A 16,721-nucleotide genomic window follows, 5' to 3' on the forward strand; every position below is an offset into this window, starting at 1 on the left:
TTTTGAGGGGGTTTTACAAGGAACAGGATTTCACCATATTTTTTGTATGTGCCATTAATATATTTATACAAGTTAATCATGTCCCCCCTTAGTCGTCTTTTTTCAAGGCTAAATAGGTTTAATTCTTTCAATCTTTCCTCATAACTTAAATTCTCCATGCCCCTTATTAGCTTCGTTGCTCTTCTTTGTATTTTTTCCAACTCCAGGGCATCCTTTCTATGAACTGGAGCCCAGAACTGAACTGCATATTCTAGATGAGGCCTCACTAATGCTTTGTAAAGTGCCATTATTACATCCCTGTCCCGTGAGTCCATGCCTCTTTTAATACACGACAATATCCTGCTGGCCTTTGAAGCAGCTGATTGACACTGCATGCTGTTATTGAGTTTATGATTTACAAGTACACCCAGATCCTTCTCAACAAGTGAATCCGCCAGTGTAGCGCCCCCTAGGACATATGATGCATGCAGGTTGTTGGTACCCAGATGCATAACTTTACATTTATCTACATTAAACTTCATTTGCCAAGTGGATGCCCAAACACTTAGTTTGTTTAAATCTGCCTGTAATTCATGAACATCTTCCATAGTCTGAACTATATTACATAGCTTGGTGTCATCTGCAAAAATAGAAATAGTGCTATTAATCCCTTCCTCTATATCATTAATAAATAAGTTGAATAATAGTGGTCCCAGCACTGAACCCTGGGGTACACAAATTATAACCAGTGACCATTCAGAGAAGGAATCATTGACCACAACTCTCTGGATACGGTCCTTGAGCCAATTCTCAATCCAATTACAAACTATATTTTCTAAACCTATAGTCCTTAATTTACCCATTAGGCGTCTATGGGGGACAGTGTCAAATGCCTTTGCAAAGTCCAAAAACACTAAATCCACAGCGGCCCCTCTGTCTAGACTTCTGCTCACCTCTTCATAAAAACAGATTAGGTTAGTTTGACAACTTCTGTCCTTAGTAAAACCGTGCTGGCTGTCACTTATAATGCTATTTATTGTCACATAATCCTGTAAATAGTCCCTCAATAGCCCCTCAAACATTTTCCCCACGATGGATGTTAAGCTTACTGGTCTATAATTACCTGGGGAAGACCTAGAGCCCTTTTTGAAAATAGGCACCACATTTGCCCTGCGCCAGTCCCTTGGCACTATACCAGTCACTTGAGATTCTCTGAATATTATGAAAAGGGGGACAGAAATAACTGAACTAAGCTCTTTAAGAATTCTAGGGTGTAACCCATCTGGTCCCGGGGCCTTGTGCACATTTATTTTATTTAATTTAGCTTGGACCATCTCTACATTCATCCAATTCAGTATATCAACTGATATATTAACAGCACTGGCACCGGCTACATCAGCTGCTCTTTCTTCTGTTGTATATACAGAGCTAAAGAACCCATTTAGTAACTCTGCCTTCTCTTGATCCCCTGTGATCAACTCCCCATTACCATTATCTAGGGGTCCTACATGTTCAGACCTTGGCTTTTTTGCATTTATATGCTTGAAGAATTTTTTGGGATTTGTTTTACTATCCCTGGCCACCTGCCTTTCATTTTGTATTTTTGCTAATTTTATTACATTTTTACAGATTTTATTAAGCTCTTTATATTCACTTCCTCCCACAGGAACTTCATCGCGTCGGACACGCTGTGTGTCTGTGAACTGCCAGAAGCTGGGTGGTAACAAAGAGAAGTGGATGATGCTGATTCGTCAGCATCATACACTTCTATTCACAACGCCCAGCTAGTAAAACAAGTAAAAACGCCCAGATGTAACGAACACAATACACGCCCAGTTGTACATAAGAAAGGCTCATTTGCATAAATATAAAAATGGTCATAACTTGGCCAAAAATGCTTGTTTTTGAAAGAAAAAAAAACGTTACTGTTATCTACATTGCAGCGCCGATCTGCTGCAATAGGAGATAGGGGTTTGAAAATCTGGTGACAGAGCCTCTTTAAGCCGTATGTACGGGTTCATCGTCGCCCGTATTTATGGACTCATTAATAAAAAGGGGGGCTAGAAATGTCACAATCATGTCCAAACCCCTTAAAAGGGTCACATGATCGCTCAGACGCTGTTTTCTCTGCTTCTCTTTATTCAAAAATTTAAATCCACTGATGTCGCCTAGCAACGCTCCCGTAATTACGGGTGCACACACGTAGCCACCCGTAATAACGGCAGCACCATAGACTTCTATGGGCCTGCCTGTGCCGTAATTACGGCCTGAAATAGGACATGTTCCATATTTTTCAATGGCCCGGGCACCTTCCCGTACGCAAACGGGAAGGTACCTGTGGCCAATAGAAGTCTAGGGATATCCACGATACCAGAATTTGGACTTCGATACCGATACTTTGAAAAAAAAAGTTCTTCCATTTTCTGATGTGATGATGAATTTAACCTCCACGTGCCTCACATTAATAGTAATTAACTCCATTATGTTTCTCCGTCATAATGGGTTAATATGTGAGGTACATGATGGGGTTAATTACTATTATTGTGAGGCACATGGAGGTTACATTCATCATGCCTCGTGCCTCACATTAATAAGTGAAAAAAATATTTTTATTTTTTTTACAGCATACTCCTCATAAATGAGGTTAATACGGCCGCGCCAATACCGAATATGTATATTTTATGTATTGACTTATTTTAATGTTTATTGTAAAAAAAAGGTTTGTTTATTTTTTTTAAATTTAATATTACTTAGTTTTTACTTTTTATTTTTAAACTTTAATGTACTGGCATATATCAGATATATGCCAGTATATTAGCCTGTGTACGTATAGTACACAGGCAGTCGTTAGGACAAACCTAAGTATGTCCTAACAGGAAATATGGTAAGACAGCCCTGGGGTCCTTCATTGAACCCCGGCTGTCTGCCCATTTATGGTATGTCCCTCGATCACGTCACAGGAATTCCCTGTGATGCGATCCAGGGGCATCCCCCTTCTCATTTTCTTCTGAATGCTGCAGTCAGTTTTGATCGCAGCATTCAGGGGAATAGCGGCGGAGATGAGAGGTTTCTCTGATCACCGCCGTTATAGAGCGGGGCTGCGGCAGTGTAATACAGCCATTGCCCTGCTCCTGACATGTGCGTGCGCGGTCAGCGCTGCATTAGTGAGCGCAGGCACTAAAGACACAACATGGGGGTGTTTTGCAGTGCGCCCGCCATGTTCTGTCTTAAGTGCTGCCGCTCATTAGTGTAGCGCTGGCCACATCGCATCATCCTGACAGCGTGCACTTCTCAGGACTCCGGAGTGGGGCAATGGCTGTATTACACAGCCACAGCCCTGCTCTCATTCATTCATGTATTACAATACTGAGCTGTGAGGCCGCACAGCTTAGTATCAAAATACATGAAACAACGGTATCGAACCGTTTGGGGATGCACAGTATCGAAGTTTCGATGCATCATGCATCCCTAATTCACGCACACGCATTCACGCACACGTGTATACACGCACGTGTATATACACGTGCATATATACACACACACTTTTTTTTTTTGTCATGTTGAGGCCTTGTGCTAAAATAAAAAAAATATCACGTTTTTACATGTTAATTCTTCACGCAATACCCCATAAGGACAGTGAAAACCGAAAGTTAGTAATCTTTGATAATTTATTGAAAAGGAGAATCTAAAATATTGCATTGACATAGGTGTTCAGAACCTTTAGTCAGTATTAGTTGACGCACCTTTGGCAGCAATAACCGCCTCCAGTCTTCTTGGGTTTGATGTCACAAGGCTTGCACACCTGGATTCTTCTCTGCAGATCTTCTCAAGCTCCGTCAGGTTGTATGGGACCGTTGGTAGACAGACATCTACAGTTCTATACAGAGATGTTCAATTGAGTTCAAGTCAGGGCTCTGGCTGGCCCACTCAAGGACATTCACAGAGTTGTCCCTAAGCTGCTCCTGTGATGTCTTGGATTTGTGCTTAGTGATTGTCTTGTTTGAAGGTGAACCTTCTGCCCAGTTTGAGGCCCAGAGCACTCTGGATCAGGTTTTCATTAAGAATATCTCTCTACTTTGCTCTTTTCATCTTTTGCCTTCAACCCCGACCAGTCCTTTTGTGCCAGCCGCTGAAAAACACCCCCCACAGGATGATGAGGCTGCCACCACCATGCTTCCCTGTAGGGATAGTATTGGGCAAGTGACGAGCAGTGCCTTCTTTCCTCCAGACATGATGCTTAGCATTGAGGCCAAAAAGTTTAGTCTTGGTTTCATCAGACCCATTTAGGTGCTTTTTTTGCAAACTCCAGGCGGGCTTTCATGTGTCTTTTAATGAGGCTTGTTTCTGGCCACTCTGCCTTAAAGGCCATATTGTTGGAGTGCTGCAGTGATGTTTGACCACCTTGAAGTTTCTCCCATCTGCACACAGAATTCTGCTTGATTGACCACTGGGTTCTTGGTCACCTATCTTACCAAGGCCCTTCTTCCCCTTTTACTTGGTTTGGTAGGGCGGCCAGCTCTAGGAAGTGTCCTAGTTGTTCCAACTTTTTCAATTTAAGAATTATGGAGGCCACTCTGCTCTTGGCAACTTTCAGTGCAGCAGAATTTTTTTTAGTACCCTTCCCCAGATCTCTGCCGCTACACAATCCTGTCTCTGAGCTCTACAGGCAGTTCTTTCCTCCTCATGGCTTGGTTTTTGCTCTAATCTGTATCGTCAGCTGTGAGACCTTATATAGACAGGGGTGTGTCTTTCCAGATCATGTCCAATCAAATGAATTTACCACCGGCGGACTCCAATGAAGGTGTAGAAAAATGTAAAAGATCTAGAGAAATACGAGGCGCCCCTTGCTAAATTTTAAGTGTCATAGCAAAGGGTCTGAATACTTATGTCCATGTGAAATTTGAGTTTTTCATTTTTAATACATTTTCAAACATTTCTAAAGTTCTGTTTTCACTTTGACATTATGGGGTATTGAGTGCAGAATGATGGGGAAAAATTTTAATTTTATCTTCGCACAATCCCTTAACATAACAAAAGGTGAAAGGGTCTCAAGACTTTCCAAATGCTGTGTGTGTATATAAATGTTTTTGTGTATGTGTGTGTATATATATATTCGTCTCCCCTAAATTTAATGTAGGAACCCCCTAAAAACAGTTGGTATCACCGCATCTGTAAAGTCCGAACTATTACAGTATACCATTATTTAACCTGCACTGTGAATGCCATGAAAAAAGTAAACTGCCAGATTTGCTGTTTTTTGGTCACATTTAATCACACAAAACATGAAGTAAAAAAAATTATCAAATGGTTGCATGTGTCCTAAACTGATGCCGATAAACTACAGCTCGCCTTCAAAAACAAGCTCTCGCACAGGTCCATCAACAGAAAATTAAGTTATGAATCACAGAATATGGCTACACAAAATTCTGTGTTTTTTAAAAAAAAGTCATTTGTTTTTTTCTTTGTAAAATTTGTAAAACATAAAAAAATAATTTTTATATCGCTGTAATCGTATTGATCCACAGAATAAAGTTAACTTTTCTTTTTTTACCGCACAGTGAAGGCCGTAAAATACAGAACATAAAAAAACAATGGAGGAATCCGTTTTTTTGCCATTCTAACCCGCATAGTTGATTCTTTTTCAGTTTCCCAGTACATTAGGTAGTACAATAAATGATGCCGTGAAAAACTGCAAGTTGTGCTGCAAAAAAACAAGCCCTCACGCAGCTGTATCAACTCAAAAATCAAAGTTATTGCTTTTGGAATGCGGATAGATGAAACCAAAATGAAACGCTGACAGCAAGCGGTTAATTAGTAAATCAATAATTAGAACAGCAACCACATTTTAATTGTTTAAAAAGTAATTGTTTTACTTAGAGAGATATTGCCATTTTTCGGATTTATGTTTGCAAAAGTGGCAGGAAGTCACAAAGTACAACCGTATGAATTTTTTCTTCTCCGAAACAGATGGTAAATTCTGTCAGCAATAAAATGCCAATTTACCAATACTTTTTGAGAACCAACAAGAAGCATCTCGAGTAACGACACATTTGTATGCATGTCCTACTGTCACTTCTGCAAAAATGCCTGCCACAGCAGATTTTCTCTTTTGCTTTTTCTCTCATTAAAAAAATAAATAAATATATATATATATATAATTAATCTCCGATTTTATATTATGGATAGAAGTTTGTAAATGCTATTTGGGAGTTCTGATCCATACTAGTTTTTAATTGACAAAATGTAATTGTTCTTGATTTAGGTTTCACACCTCTGATTTTGGCAGCCACCGCTGGACATGCTGGAGTGGTTGAAATCCTTTTAGATAAAGGTGCTGATATTGAGGCACAGTCTGAACGCACCAAAGATACTCCTTTGTCCCTGGCGTGTTCTGGGGGTCGTCAAGAGGTGAGCAAATTTATGTCTGCCCGTGTGTCTGTCTCTGTCTGCCAATCAAGCCATGTGCCAGGCTGAATGTTTAATGATCCTTAGCCCCTTCCTGCACCGTGCTGTACTTGTATGTCATGGTTGGTGGGCACTTAACACTGCATGACATGCAATAAAAAAAAGTAAACGGCTATGCAATTTGTTTTGATATAAAAAAAATAATAATACTCTATGGCTTTGTGTATACAGCGTCTATGCAGACGTTTGTGTCTATGACTGAAGGCTATGGACAGAATTTGAATTGATTTTTTTGCTTGCACTGATTGTATGGTAAAAATAATTTCCCCATTAGGTCTTTAATTAAAATGTTGTAGCATATTTCTTGTGTAGCTTGCATGTATTTACAGCACGGCATTGACCGTGACTCCATGGTTAGCACTGTTCCCTTGAAGCACTGGGGTCCTGGGTTCAATTCCCACCATGAAGTTTGTATGTTTTTCCCGTGTCTGCGTGGGTTTCCTCCGGGCATTCCAGTTTCCTCCCACGCTCCAAAAATATACAGATATGAAATTTAGATATTGAGCCCCACTGTGGACAGTGAATGAGGACAACTTATGTACAATGCTGCAGAGAAAGTAACAGAAATAATCAATTGCAGGCAGCGCTTTCCCTCTTTGAGTCAAATCTGTCAGTTTAGTGCACTGACGACTCTATCTTCAGCCGATCTGGCTTCTCTCCTAAATGTTGGCTCATTTAAGCTGATTTATGATCAAGTTGATCATAACTCAGCTAAAATTATTGTTTTTGGGCACTTCACTGACTGATTTGACTGGGAAGAGGACTCAAAAGCCTGCAGCGCACAAGCAAAATGTTACAACATTTTTAATAGAGAACTATTGGGGAAAATTACTTTCACCCCAAAATCAGTACAATGGAATTAAAAAAAAAAATAAGCAAAGGTGTCCATAGCCTTTAAATGGGTTGTCCAGTCATAAGAAATTGATGGCCTAACCTCAGGATAGGCTATCAATATCTATTTGGTACAGTGCCGAATTTCGGCACCCCATGCCGTTATGCGGTTTTGCAGGGGCCGCAGCGATCATACGAGCCGCATTTTTTCTTTTCTGTTTGTACTGTGAATCACTGACACATCAAAGTATTACAGCCTTCTTCCATTCACTTCAATGGCAGAAGGCTGTAATACTGGGAGTCGCCGCTACAAGTGTGTTGGCTGTTCAAACTACGGGCAGATAAAGAATAAAGGGGAAGCATGTCTTGAACGAGCACCGCGACTACTTCAAAACAGCTGATCGGTGGGGGTGCCAAGAGGTGGACCACCAGACAGATCAGATATTGATCCTATACTGAGCATAGGACGTCAATTTCTTACGAGTGGGCAACCCCTTTAACCGCTTCCTGACAGAGCCTCATTTTCATATCTGACATGTCTCGCTTCACGTGGTGATAACTTTGAAATGCTTTTACTTATCCAAGCAATTCTGTTTTTGTGGAAAACACCAACATTTTGAGAATTTAAAAAGATTACTTTTTTTTTTGCAAAATTTGATTTTATCTGCTTGTAAGCCACACAAAATAGTTATCAATTAGCATTTCCCATATGTTGGTATAATTTTTTTTATCTTCCTTATAATTTTCTAGGACGTTATAAGGCTCAAAGCTTTTAGCAGAAATTTTTCACATTTTCAAAAACTATTCCAAAACCTTTTTTGTTTTTTTGGGACTAGTTCAGTTCTCAAATGACTTTGAAGGAAACCCCCCTATAAATTGCCCCATTTTGAAAACTGCACCCCTCAAAGTATTTAAAACAGAATTTTGAACGTTTCATAACCCTTTAGGCATTTCACAGGAATGAAAGCAGTTTGTTTTGCAGATAGATATTTAATTTAGTTTTTTTTTTTTCTGTAGCACAGCAAGTGTTAACAGAGAAACGCAACTCCATATTTATTGCCCTGATTCTTCAGTTTCTTTAGAAATATCCCATATGTGGCCTAGTGTGCTATTTGATACTTAATCTCTGAGGCCTGTTTAAAACCTTGTGGGTTTTGGGGCCTCCATTTCATTAGAATGTTTTCTAGGCACTACTATAGGTCTGCAGAGGCCTTGAGTTGCAAAGACATAAACACTCCCCAAAAAGACTCCATTTTGGAAACTACCCCCCCCCCCCAAGGAATGTATCTAGGGGTGCAAGGAGCATTTTTAACCTACAGGTGTTTTACAAATGTTATTAGAATTGGGCAGTGAAAAATTAATGAAATTATATATTTTTTTCCAATTAGTTATGGATTTAGCTCTATTTTTAATTTTCACAAGGAAAAAAGCCCACCAACATCTGTCAAGCAATTTTATCCCGGGTTATGGCAACACCCCACATGTGATCATAACATAAACTGCATGGGCACACGGCAGGGCTCCGAAGGAAAGAAGCGTCATTTGACTATTGGAGCGCAGATCTTACTAGAAAAACTAGATTTCACAAGAAAAACAATGGTGTGCTTGGTTTTAATGTTACTTTATTCTTTCATGAGTTATTTACAAGTTTCTGACTACTCATAAAATGTGTTCAAAGTGCTGCCCATTGTGTTGGATTGTCAAGGCAACCCTCTTCTCCCACTCTTCACACACTGATAGCAACACCGCAGAAGAAATGCTAGCACAGGCTTCCAGTATCCGTAGTTTCAGTTGCTGCACATCTCGTATCTTCACAGCATAGACAATTGCCTTCAGATGACCCCAAAGATAAAAGTCTAAGGGGGTCAGATCGGGAGACCTAGGGGGCCATTCAACTGGCCCACGACGACCAATCCACTTTCCAGGAAACTGTTCATCTAGGAATGCTCGGACCTGACACCCATAATGTGGTGGTGCACCATCTTGCTGGAAAAACTCAGGGAACGTGCCAGCTTCAGTGCATAAAGAGGGAAACACATCATCATGTAGCAATTGTTGAATGGCCCCCTAGGTCTCCCGATCTGACCCCCTTAGACTTTTATCTTTGGGGTCATCTGAAGGCAATTGTCTATGCTGTGAAGATACGAGATGTGCAGCAACTGAAACTACAGATACTGGAAGCCTGTGCTAGCATTTCTTCTGCGGTGTTGCTATCAGTGTGTGAAGAGTGTGAGAAGAGGGTTGCATTGACAATCCAACACAATGGGCAGCACTTTGAACACATTTTATAAGTGGTCAGAAACTTGTAAATAACTCATGAAAGAATAAAGTAACGTTAAAACCAAGCACACCATTGTTTGTTTTTCTTGTGAAATTCTCGATAAGTTTGATGTCACATGACCCTCTTCCCATTGAAAAAACTAAAGTTGGATACAAAATGGCCGACTTCAAAATGGCCGCCATGGTCAACACCCAGCTTGAAAAGTTTCCCCCCTCCCATATACTAATGTGCCACAAACAGGAAGTTAATATCACCAACCATTCACATTTTATTTAGGTGTATCCATATAAATGGCCCACCCTGTACAATGAAAAACTTGCATCCACAATGTGCATAAAAAAAACTTTGGCCGTATTTTTTTCCTGTGACTAGGAAACTAACTTCTGTATATGAATGCATTTCTGTTTCGCACTATGGTATTGCCAAAACATCCTGTATTATGTACATCCTATGCCATGTAGTCTCTCCTTTGAAGGACCGTATTGCTGTGCAGGGCCTGTAAGTCTTACCCATCTGGAAACCCAGGTTCTGGATCTAAATGAGCAACTATCAACACTGTGGGCAATTGATAACATGGACAGGTGTTTGCTGCTTACTGAGCAAGCACTCACTGGGGCAAATTTAGGGGAGGATTGTAGAATGGAGGTTGAGTGATGATGAAACTAGTTGGGTAACAGAAGGTGGGGCAGAAGGAAGATTTTCAGGGACACTAGTACTTATCTGGCACACCCCAACAAGTTTGCGGAGTTGACTTATGTGGGAAACGTCCATTCAAGGGTAACACTGCAGCAACACACTTCCTCTAGCAACCAGGGGAGGTTTTGCACCAGTAAGCTGAGGAATGGGAGCATAGGAAAAACGAATCAGGTCCTGGACTCCGTTATAAGAGGAACAGATCAGGCAATCTGTTGTCTCACGGGTGTTTAGGTTTGACATATCGCAGATAAGGTCTTAGCGGTCATGGTGCACATTAGCACAAATGATAGTTAGGTGGAAGGTCCTTTTAAACATGATTTCTGGAACTTGGCTAGTAAGCTCAGGGCAAGGACCTCAAATGTAATATTTTTTTTTTAGATATATTACTTGTACCACACCAGAGCCAGCAGGAGATTAGGGAGGTAAACAAGTGGCTCAAGAATTGTGTAGGAAGAAGGGGTTTAGGTTTTTGGAGAACCAGGTTGGTTTTTTAGTTGGCTACAGACTCTATGGTAGGGATGGGCTGCACCTGATTGGAGAGGGTGCAGTGCTGTTGGGGGTGAACATGGCTAGAATGTTGGTGGAGTGTTTAAACAAGGGAATGGGGAGGGCAATTACTGTATAGGAGAAGATAGTATAACAAGTTAGCTGGGGTTAATTAATTAACCTGGGTTTGGAGGAGGGAAGAGTTAGAACATTTAAAAAGGATAAGAGGAAAAGAGATGGAAAAACACTGCATGTATATTAATGTCAGAAGCCTTATTAACAAGATTGAGGAATTAGAATTCATAATGATGGAGGAGGATAGCGACATAGTGGGGATAAGTGAGACATGGCTGGATGATAGTTATGACTGGGCTGTTAATATGCAGGGTTACAGTCTGTTCAGAAACGATCGTACTAAAAAGAAAGGCCGAGGGGTTTGCTTATATGTAAAATCCTGCCTAAAGCCCAACCAACATAATTATCTCTGAGGGAAATGATCATGTGGAGTCCCAATGGGTGGAAATAAGGGGAGGGAGAAAGAATAATAAAATACTGATAAGGGTTTGTTATAAGTTTCCGAGTATAATGGAAGGAGGTCTACTAAGAGGGCAAATAGATGAGGCAGCAGATCAAAATAAAGGCATTAATATGGGGGACTTAAAGCCCTATTATGCAGGGGCCAATATTCGGGCAAACGAGCATTCATATGAACACGTGTTTAATCAGGTAGATGTGCTGCTGACATGATGAACATGTATAGGAACAAGCGATTGTAGTAACGAGCACTCCCTGTTCTCATACGTAACCAATGATTTCTCTGTGTGAAAGGAGCGAACGAGTGCCGATCAACAAGTTGTCTCGTTGATCGGCGCTCGTTTACGCGGCCGGTGTCGGGCCGTGTAATTGTACACCAACTACCCAGATATAAACTGGGAGGCAGAAACAAAGGAAACCGGTTTCTGACAATAATAAACGACCTTTACCTTTCACAACTGGTTCAGGACCGAATAAGAAGGCGAGCACTCAGAGACCTTATTTTAACCACTAGACTGTTGAGGTTTTTAAGAGCACAGGTTAGGGGGTCACCTAGGTAATTGTGACCACTACCTAATAAGTTTTCATTTAACCTTCTATAAGATATTTAGCAGAGGAGCTACAAAAATACTAGAGGCAGTTTTTCATTGTCTAAAGGATGATGACCTTAATCGCCTGAACTGGAACGATGTCCTCAAAAAAAAAAAAAAACGGGACATTTTTAAAAACCCTCTTAAATAGGTCTTGTGAAAAATATATACCTTTATTGGAATTATCAAGCTAAAAATAGGAGGAATCCACTGTGGCAATAAATGACAAAACGAAAGCGTTCAAACTACTAAAGCAAGGATTCTAAATATAAAAATAAGTTGTGCAAATGACAAAGGCATCAAAGATTGAAACCGAGGGAATCATTGCTAAAGAAAGTAGAAATAAGCCGAAAATACTTTCCAACTACATAATTAATAAGAAACTTAAGACCAAGGGCTCATTCAGATGAGCGTGCAATTCGTCCATGTGACGGCAGTTAAAACAGCCATCACACGGACACAGGTATTTGAATGGGACCATTCACACAGCCCTTGTTTCAACAGAGCGTGTGAAGGGTCCGTGGGAAGATAGGACATGTCCTATTTTCCAGCGTTTTCACGTATCCCTCCGTAGACTCTAGTCTATGTGGGATGCATGATAACGCGTCTCGCATGGGTGCGTCCGAGGTTGCCCATGTTTGTGTGAATGTAGCCTTCGTGTTGGCCCTCAGAAATAATCTGAGTGTAATTGTGGAGGAGGATGAGGAAAAGGCCAATCTAGTAAACGCCTTTTATACTGATTTTACGCAGGAAAATCCAGACATAATTAGGGATAAGATAAATTCTTCAGTAAATATAACCTGCTTAACCCAATAAGAAGTGCAGCTCTGTCTTAAAAACACTAACATAGAAAAATCACTGGGTCCAGATGGCATGCAAATCTGAGTTGTGCAGCAATGAAAGGCGTTATTTGGAGAGAGTTGATTCTTCAAGTGAATATGGGAAGGCTGTAATACTGTGAATAGCCACTACAGGTTTTTGGGCATCCTACAGTATGGAGCATTGAAGGGAATGAACGAAAAGCGGCGCTCACGCTCTTATTTTCTAACTTTTTTCCCACCCTTCGTTATACACGTGTATACACGTCCATGCACAGAAATATTTTAGTGTAGGTGCAAAACTACATAGGGCTGGGGTAGAATAGACTAAAACTGATAGCCAGGGGTAATTTTTTTTTATGTTTGGAGTATCGTTATGTTCTATTTGACAGGAATGTATTCATGCCTGAGCACCTGACTCCCATGCAAAACACTTCTCACAATCTGACGCAGAATGTCTAATATTGGTGCGTGTGAGTTCTTAGAGGTGTGTGGTTTGTTTTTTCTTTGTTTTTTTTTCACGTCGGGGTTTAGCCTTCTGTTATTACATTTTAGTTTCAAAATTATATTGGATTTTTTTTATCATAAGAAAAGTAGCACAAATTGCCACAAAAACCCCACGCAGGAAGAATATGTCAAACAGAATGCCCTCAACAAACAAAGATGACAAGTAAAATAAAGGAATCAAACCACATTTACGGTTTCTAAAAGCAGAGAGTAGTCAAATAGATAAACAAAGGAGGCCTCATGTACTAGCTAAATTCTGTAAGCCTGCTCTAATCTATCCAGGGCTGCCAAGTGAGCAGGAATATCTCCATACTATCAGTTCAAATGGCAGAACTAGCATTTTATTCTTTCCTTGACTAAATTAAAAGTGAAATGGTGAGATTTCCAGCTTGCCACTATTTGAATCCTTGCCGCCATGCATATAAACTGGGAAAGCTTGTGTTGCTGGGTACTCAAACATGAGGGTTTATCCCCCAGGATTTAAAGGCTATGTAAACCTTTGAAAGGCAATTTTTTTTTAATAAAAAGGTAGATCAGTGTGTTCTGTGTATCTTTGTAAATATTTTTTATTTAAAAATAATTTTTACTTTTTTTTTTTAGATACAGCTGCTCTATACAAACCAGCTGTATCTAGCGCTATTGAATCAGTCTGTCCCGCGGATCTGATGAGTTCAGTGTCAGCAGGTCTGACATGCAGGATCCACCTGTGAACTATCACATCTAAGTTATGTCTATGCAGATCTCTCCAAGCATCTACGATCCCCAAGAGCCAAAAGGCCTTCAGAGCTTTAGTCCTGATAGCAGATGAGATCTTGTCAGTCGCCGACAAGAATAGCGGTGTAGAAGTCTCCCACCCAGAAAATCTTGGTGGGCAGTAGTAGTATCAATTTCTTGTTAAAAAATAAAATAAGCCAGGTCGTATTCTACACCGGGGCATAAGAATCAACCAAGACCATCCGTTGACAATATATACTGCCAAACACTTACAATTCTCCCATCAGAATCTGAATCTACCAATTCCACTTAAAAACGAAGGTTGTTTCAGGGTAAAGTAACCACTACTCTCTTCTTAATAGCATTTGAGATGTAGATTCTATCCTAAATATGGGTAAGATGGTGGGGGTGGGAATTATGGGAGTGGGACTCTTGGAGCCATATTACATCCGGCCTATGTTTGGCATATGTTACAAAGGCCTGTTGTCCTGCGAGGGGAGTTAAATCCCTGTACATTGTGTGTTGTGTGATATTATTTGCAACATAGTAAAACATGTAGTACATCACCTTGTGAATGCAACAGTGAACAATAGGAAAATGATAACCTATCAAGAAAAAAAAAAAATATATATATATATATGTGTGTATGTGTATATATATATATATATAACCCAAACAGGAAGGTATGGGGGCACACAAACGCCCAAACAAGCAAAAGAGAAAAGTACTGGCAGATATATAAAAAAACAGTACTGTGATGCCACTATAAACTAAAATGGGCACTGCGAGCCCCAAGAGAAACTGGGGAATCTACTAGGGGCAAAAAGCAAATCAAAATGATCTATGGCCTGTGTCCAAAAGGTGGTCCTACGGACCAAGATGTCACCTGTGTCAATGGACAAAAGGCCTATTCAATAATTTCTTACAAACCCCTGTAAAGAAAACATAGATTAAGGCAATCCGACTCAAACTCACACAAAAGATAGACACACGAGGTAAGTCACTTAAGTGAGCTCCATGTTGCCTCTGGGACATGGCAGTGAAGGACTAGGACCATCTCATGCACGGTCACTTGGAGCCTGATTCCCGCTAAGCTGTGGACCCACCAAGGTCCAGGACCTAGTTGGCTGCCGAGGGAGTGGAGGCAGGGCACAGTCATTCTCTGTAAGGATGCTGACTCCAAATGATGCCAAAATACGATGTCTCTTGGTAAATGGATTTTGATGAATGTGCTCAATGCGGAGATTGGCTGCAGCTTTGCGTAGCTGAGTAATGGTCTCCGGCATATCACGAATGCAAATCTTACCATTCTGAGAACGTTTCTCCAAATCTTCACATTTCAATTCTAAAGAGGAGCTCTTAGAAAGCTATACATCAAAACATAGCTTGTCCTCTTCTATTGCGTCAATGAATCTCCCATAGGAATATGGTAATATGCTGCCGACCACCCAATTACTGAACGGACACCTATCAAAGTAATACTTAGCTGACCCCCCCCCCCCCATATTAATTCCATCTCAACACGAGAGCATCATAGAATTATCGCAGTCCTCTGCATCACTCCCTGTGCGACTCTACTGAATCCCATGGCGACTCCGGTTGCTAAGGACGCTAACTCGCTCATATCCTGTGTTGCAAATGATAGACCTGCCGGTCTACGTTGGCCAACAAAACAAATACGCGTATGGATCACCAGCGCGACCTCCTCCACTGAGCACTGGACCACAGCTCCAACTGTCAAACGATGCGCCATTACAAGTGTGCTGCTGGCTGGGTCTCCATTGTGCTCAACGGCTTAACAGAACAGCACATTGACATTTAACATGCACATTCAAGAAATGTCATTCTTGATCTGTGCTACCAACATTGGACACCACCAAGTATTTTCTACACCCAAGGTGTCTCCCTTTGTTTTTAGCTTCTTATGTTACGATTATGCCACAAAAAGTTCACTCCTGACCCTGGCCTCATTACAATATCTTTTTTTCTCCCCTCCCCCCCCCCTTTTTTTTTAAAATCTATTCATAGCAAATGTTTGAATTGCCACTATCTTTTTACTTGTGATTATTGCCTGAGGAAAGAGCCGGTCCGGCTCCGAAATGCGTTGCATTTTTTTAACTTTAATTAAAGGATCTACTTTACGGATGACTCCAATGTGTAACAACCTGCAGGTTTGTGGACCCACTGGGCTACTCTCCCGGATTGGCATAGGGCCACCTCTAAGAGCGTTGTTGTTTTGTTTTTTTTTAAATTGTTTTTTTGTTTGTTTTTCTTAAATCTATTAAATTCTCAAGAGTAACAATTTCACATGGAAGAATACCGTATACCAAATAAATAAATATATATGTGTGTGTGTGTATGTATATATATATATATATATATATATATATATATACATACATACATACATACATATACATACAGGGTGGGCCATTTATATGGATACACCTAAATAAAATGGGAATGGTTGGTGATATTAACTTCCTGTTTGTGGCACATTAGTATATGGGAGGGGGGGAACTTTTCAAGCTGGGTGTTGACCATGGCGGCCATTTTGAAGTTGGCCATTTTGTATCCAACTTTCGTTTTTTCAATGGGAAGAGGGTCATGTGACACATCAAACTTATCAAGAATTTCATAAGAAAAACAATGGTGTGCTTGGTTTTAACGTTACTTTATTCTTCCATGAGTTATTTACAAGTTTCTGACCACTTATAAAATGTGTTCAAAGTGCTGCCCATTGTGTTGGATTGTCAATGCAACCCTCTTCTCCCACTCTTCTCCCACTCGCCATGGTCAACACCCAGCTTGAAAAGTTTC

At 40.5% G+C, this 16,721-nt stretch overlaps 1 protein-coding gene across 2 annotated transcripts in view; it reads left to right on the forward strand.

Moving 5' to 3' along the window:
• ANKHD1 (ankyrin repeat and KH domain containing 1) overlaps window positions 1-16,721 on the forward strand; it is a 277,970-nt gene that overhangs the window by 176,571 nt on the left and 84,678 nt on the right. For both annotated transcript variants that reach the window (XM_075856368.1, XM_075856369.1), the window contains exon 18: window positions 6,242-6,387. In XM_075856368.1, coding sequence (XP_075712483.1) covers window positions 6,242-6,387 — 146 coding nt within the window. The remainder of the gene's footprint in view (window positions 1-6,241; window positions 6,388-16,721) is intronic.

Source organism: Rhinoderma darwinii, chromosome 3, assembly GCF_050947455.1.
Source record: "Rhinoderma darwinii isolate aRhiDar2 chromosome 3, aRhiDar2.hap1, whole genome shotgun sequence".
Classification (NCBI taxonomy): domain Eukaryota; kingdom Metazoa; phylum Chordata; class Amphibia; order Anura; family Rhinodermatidae; genus Rhinoderma; species Rhinoderma darwinii.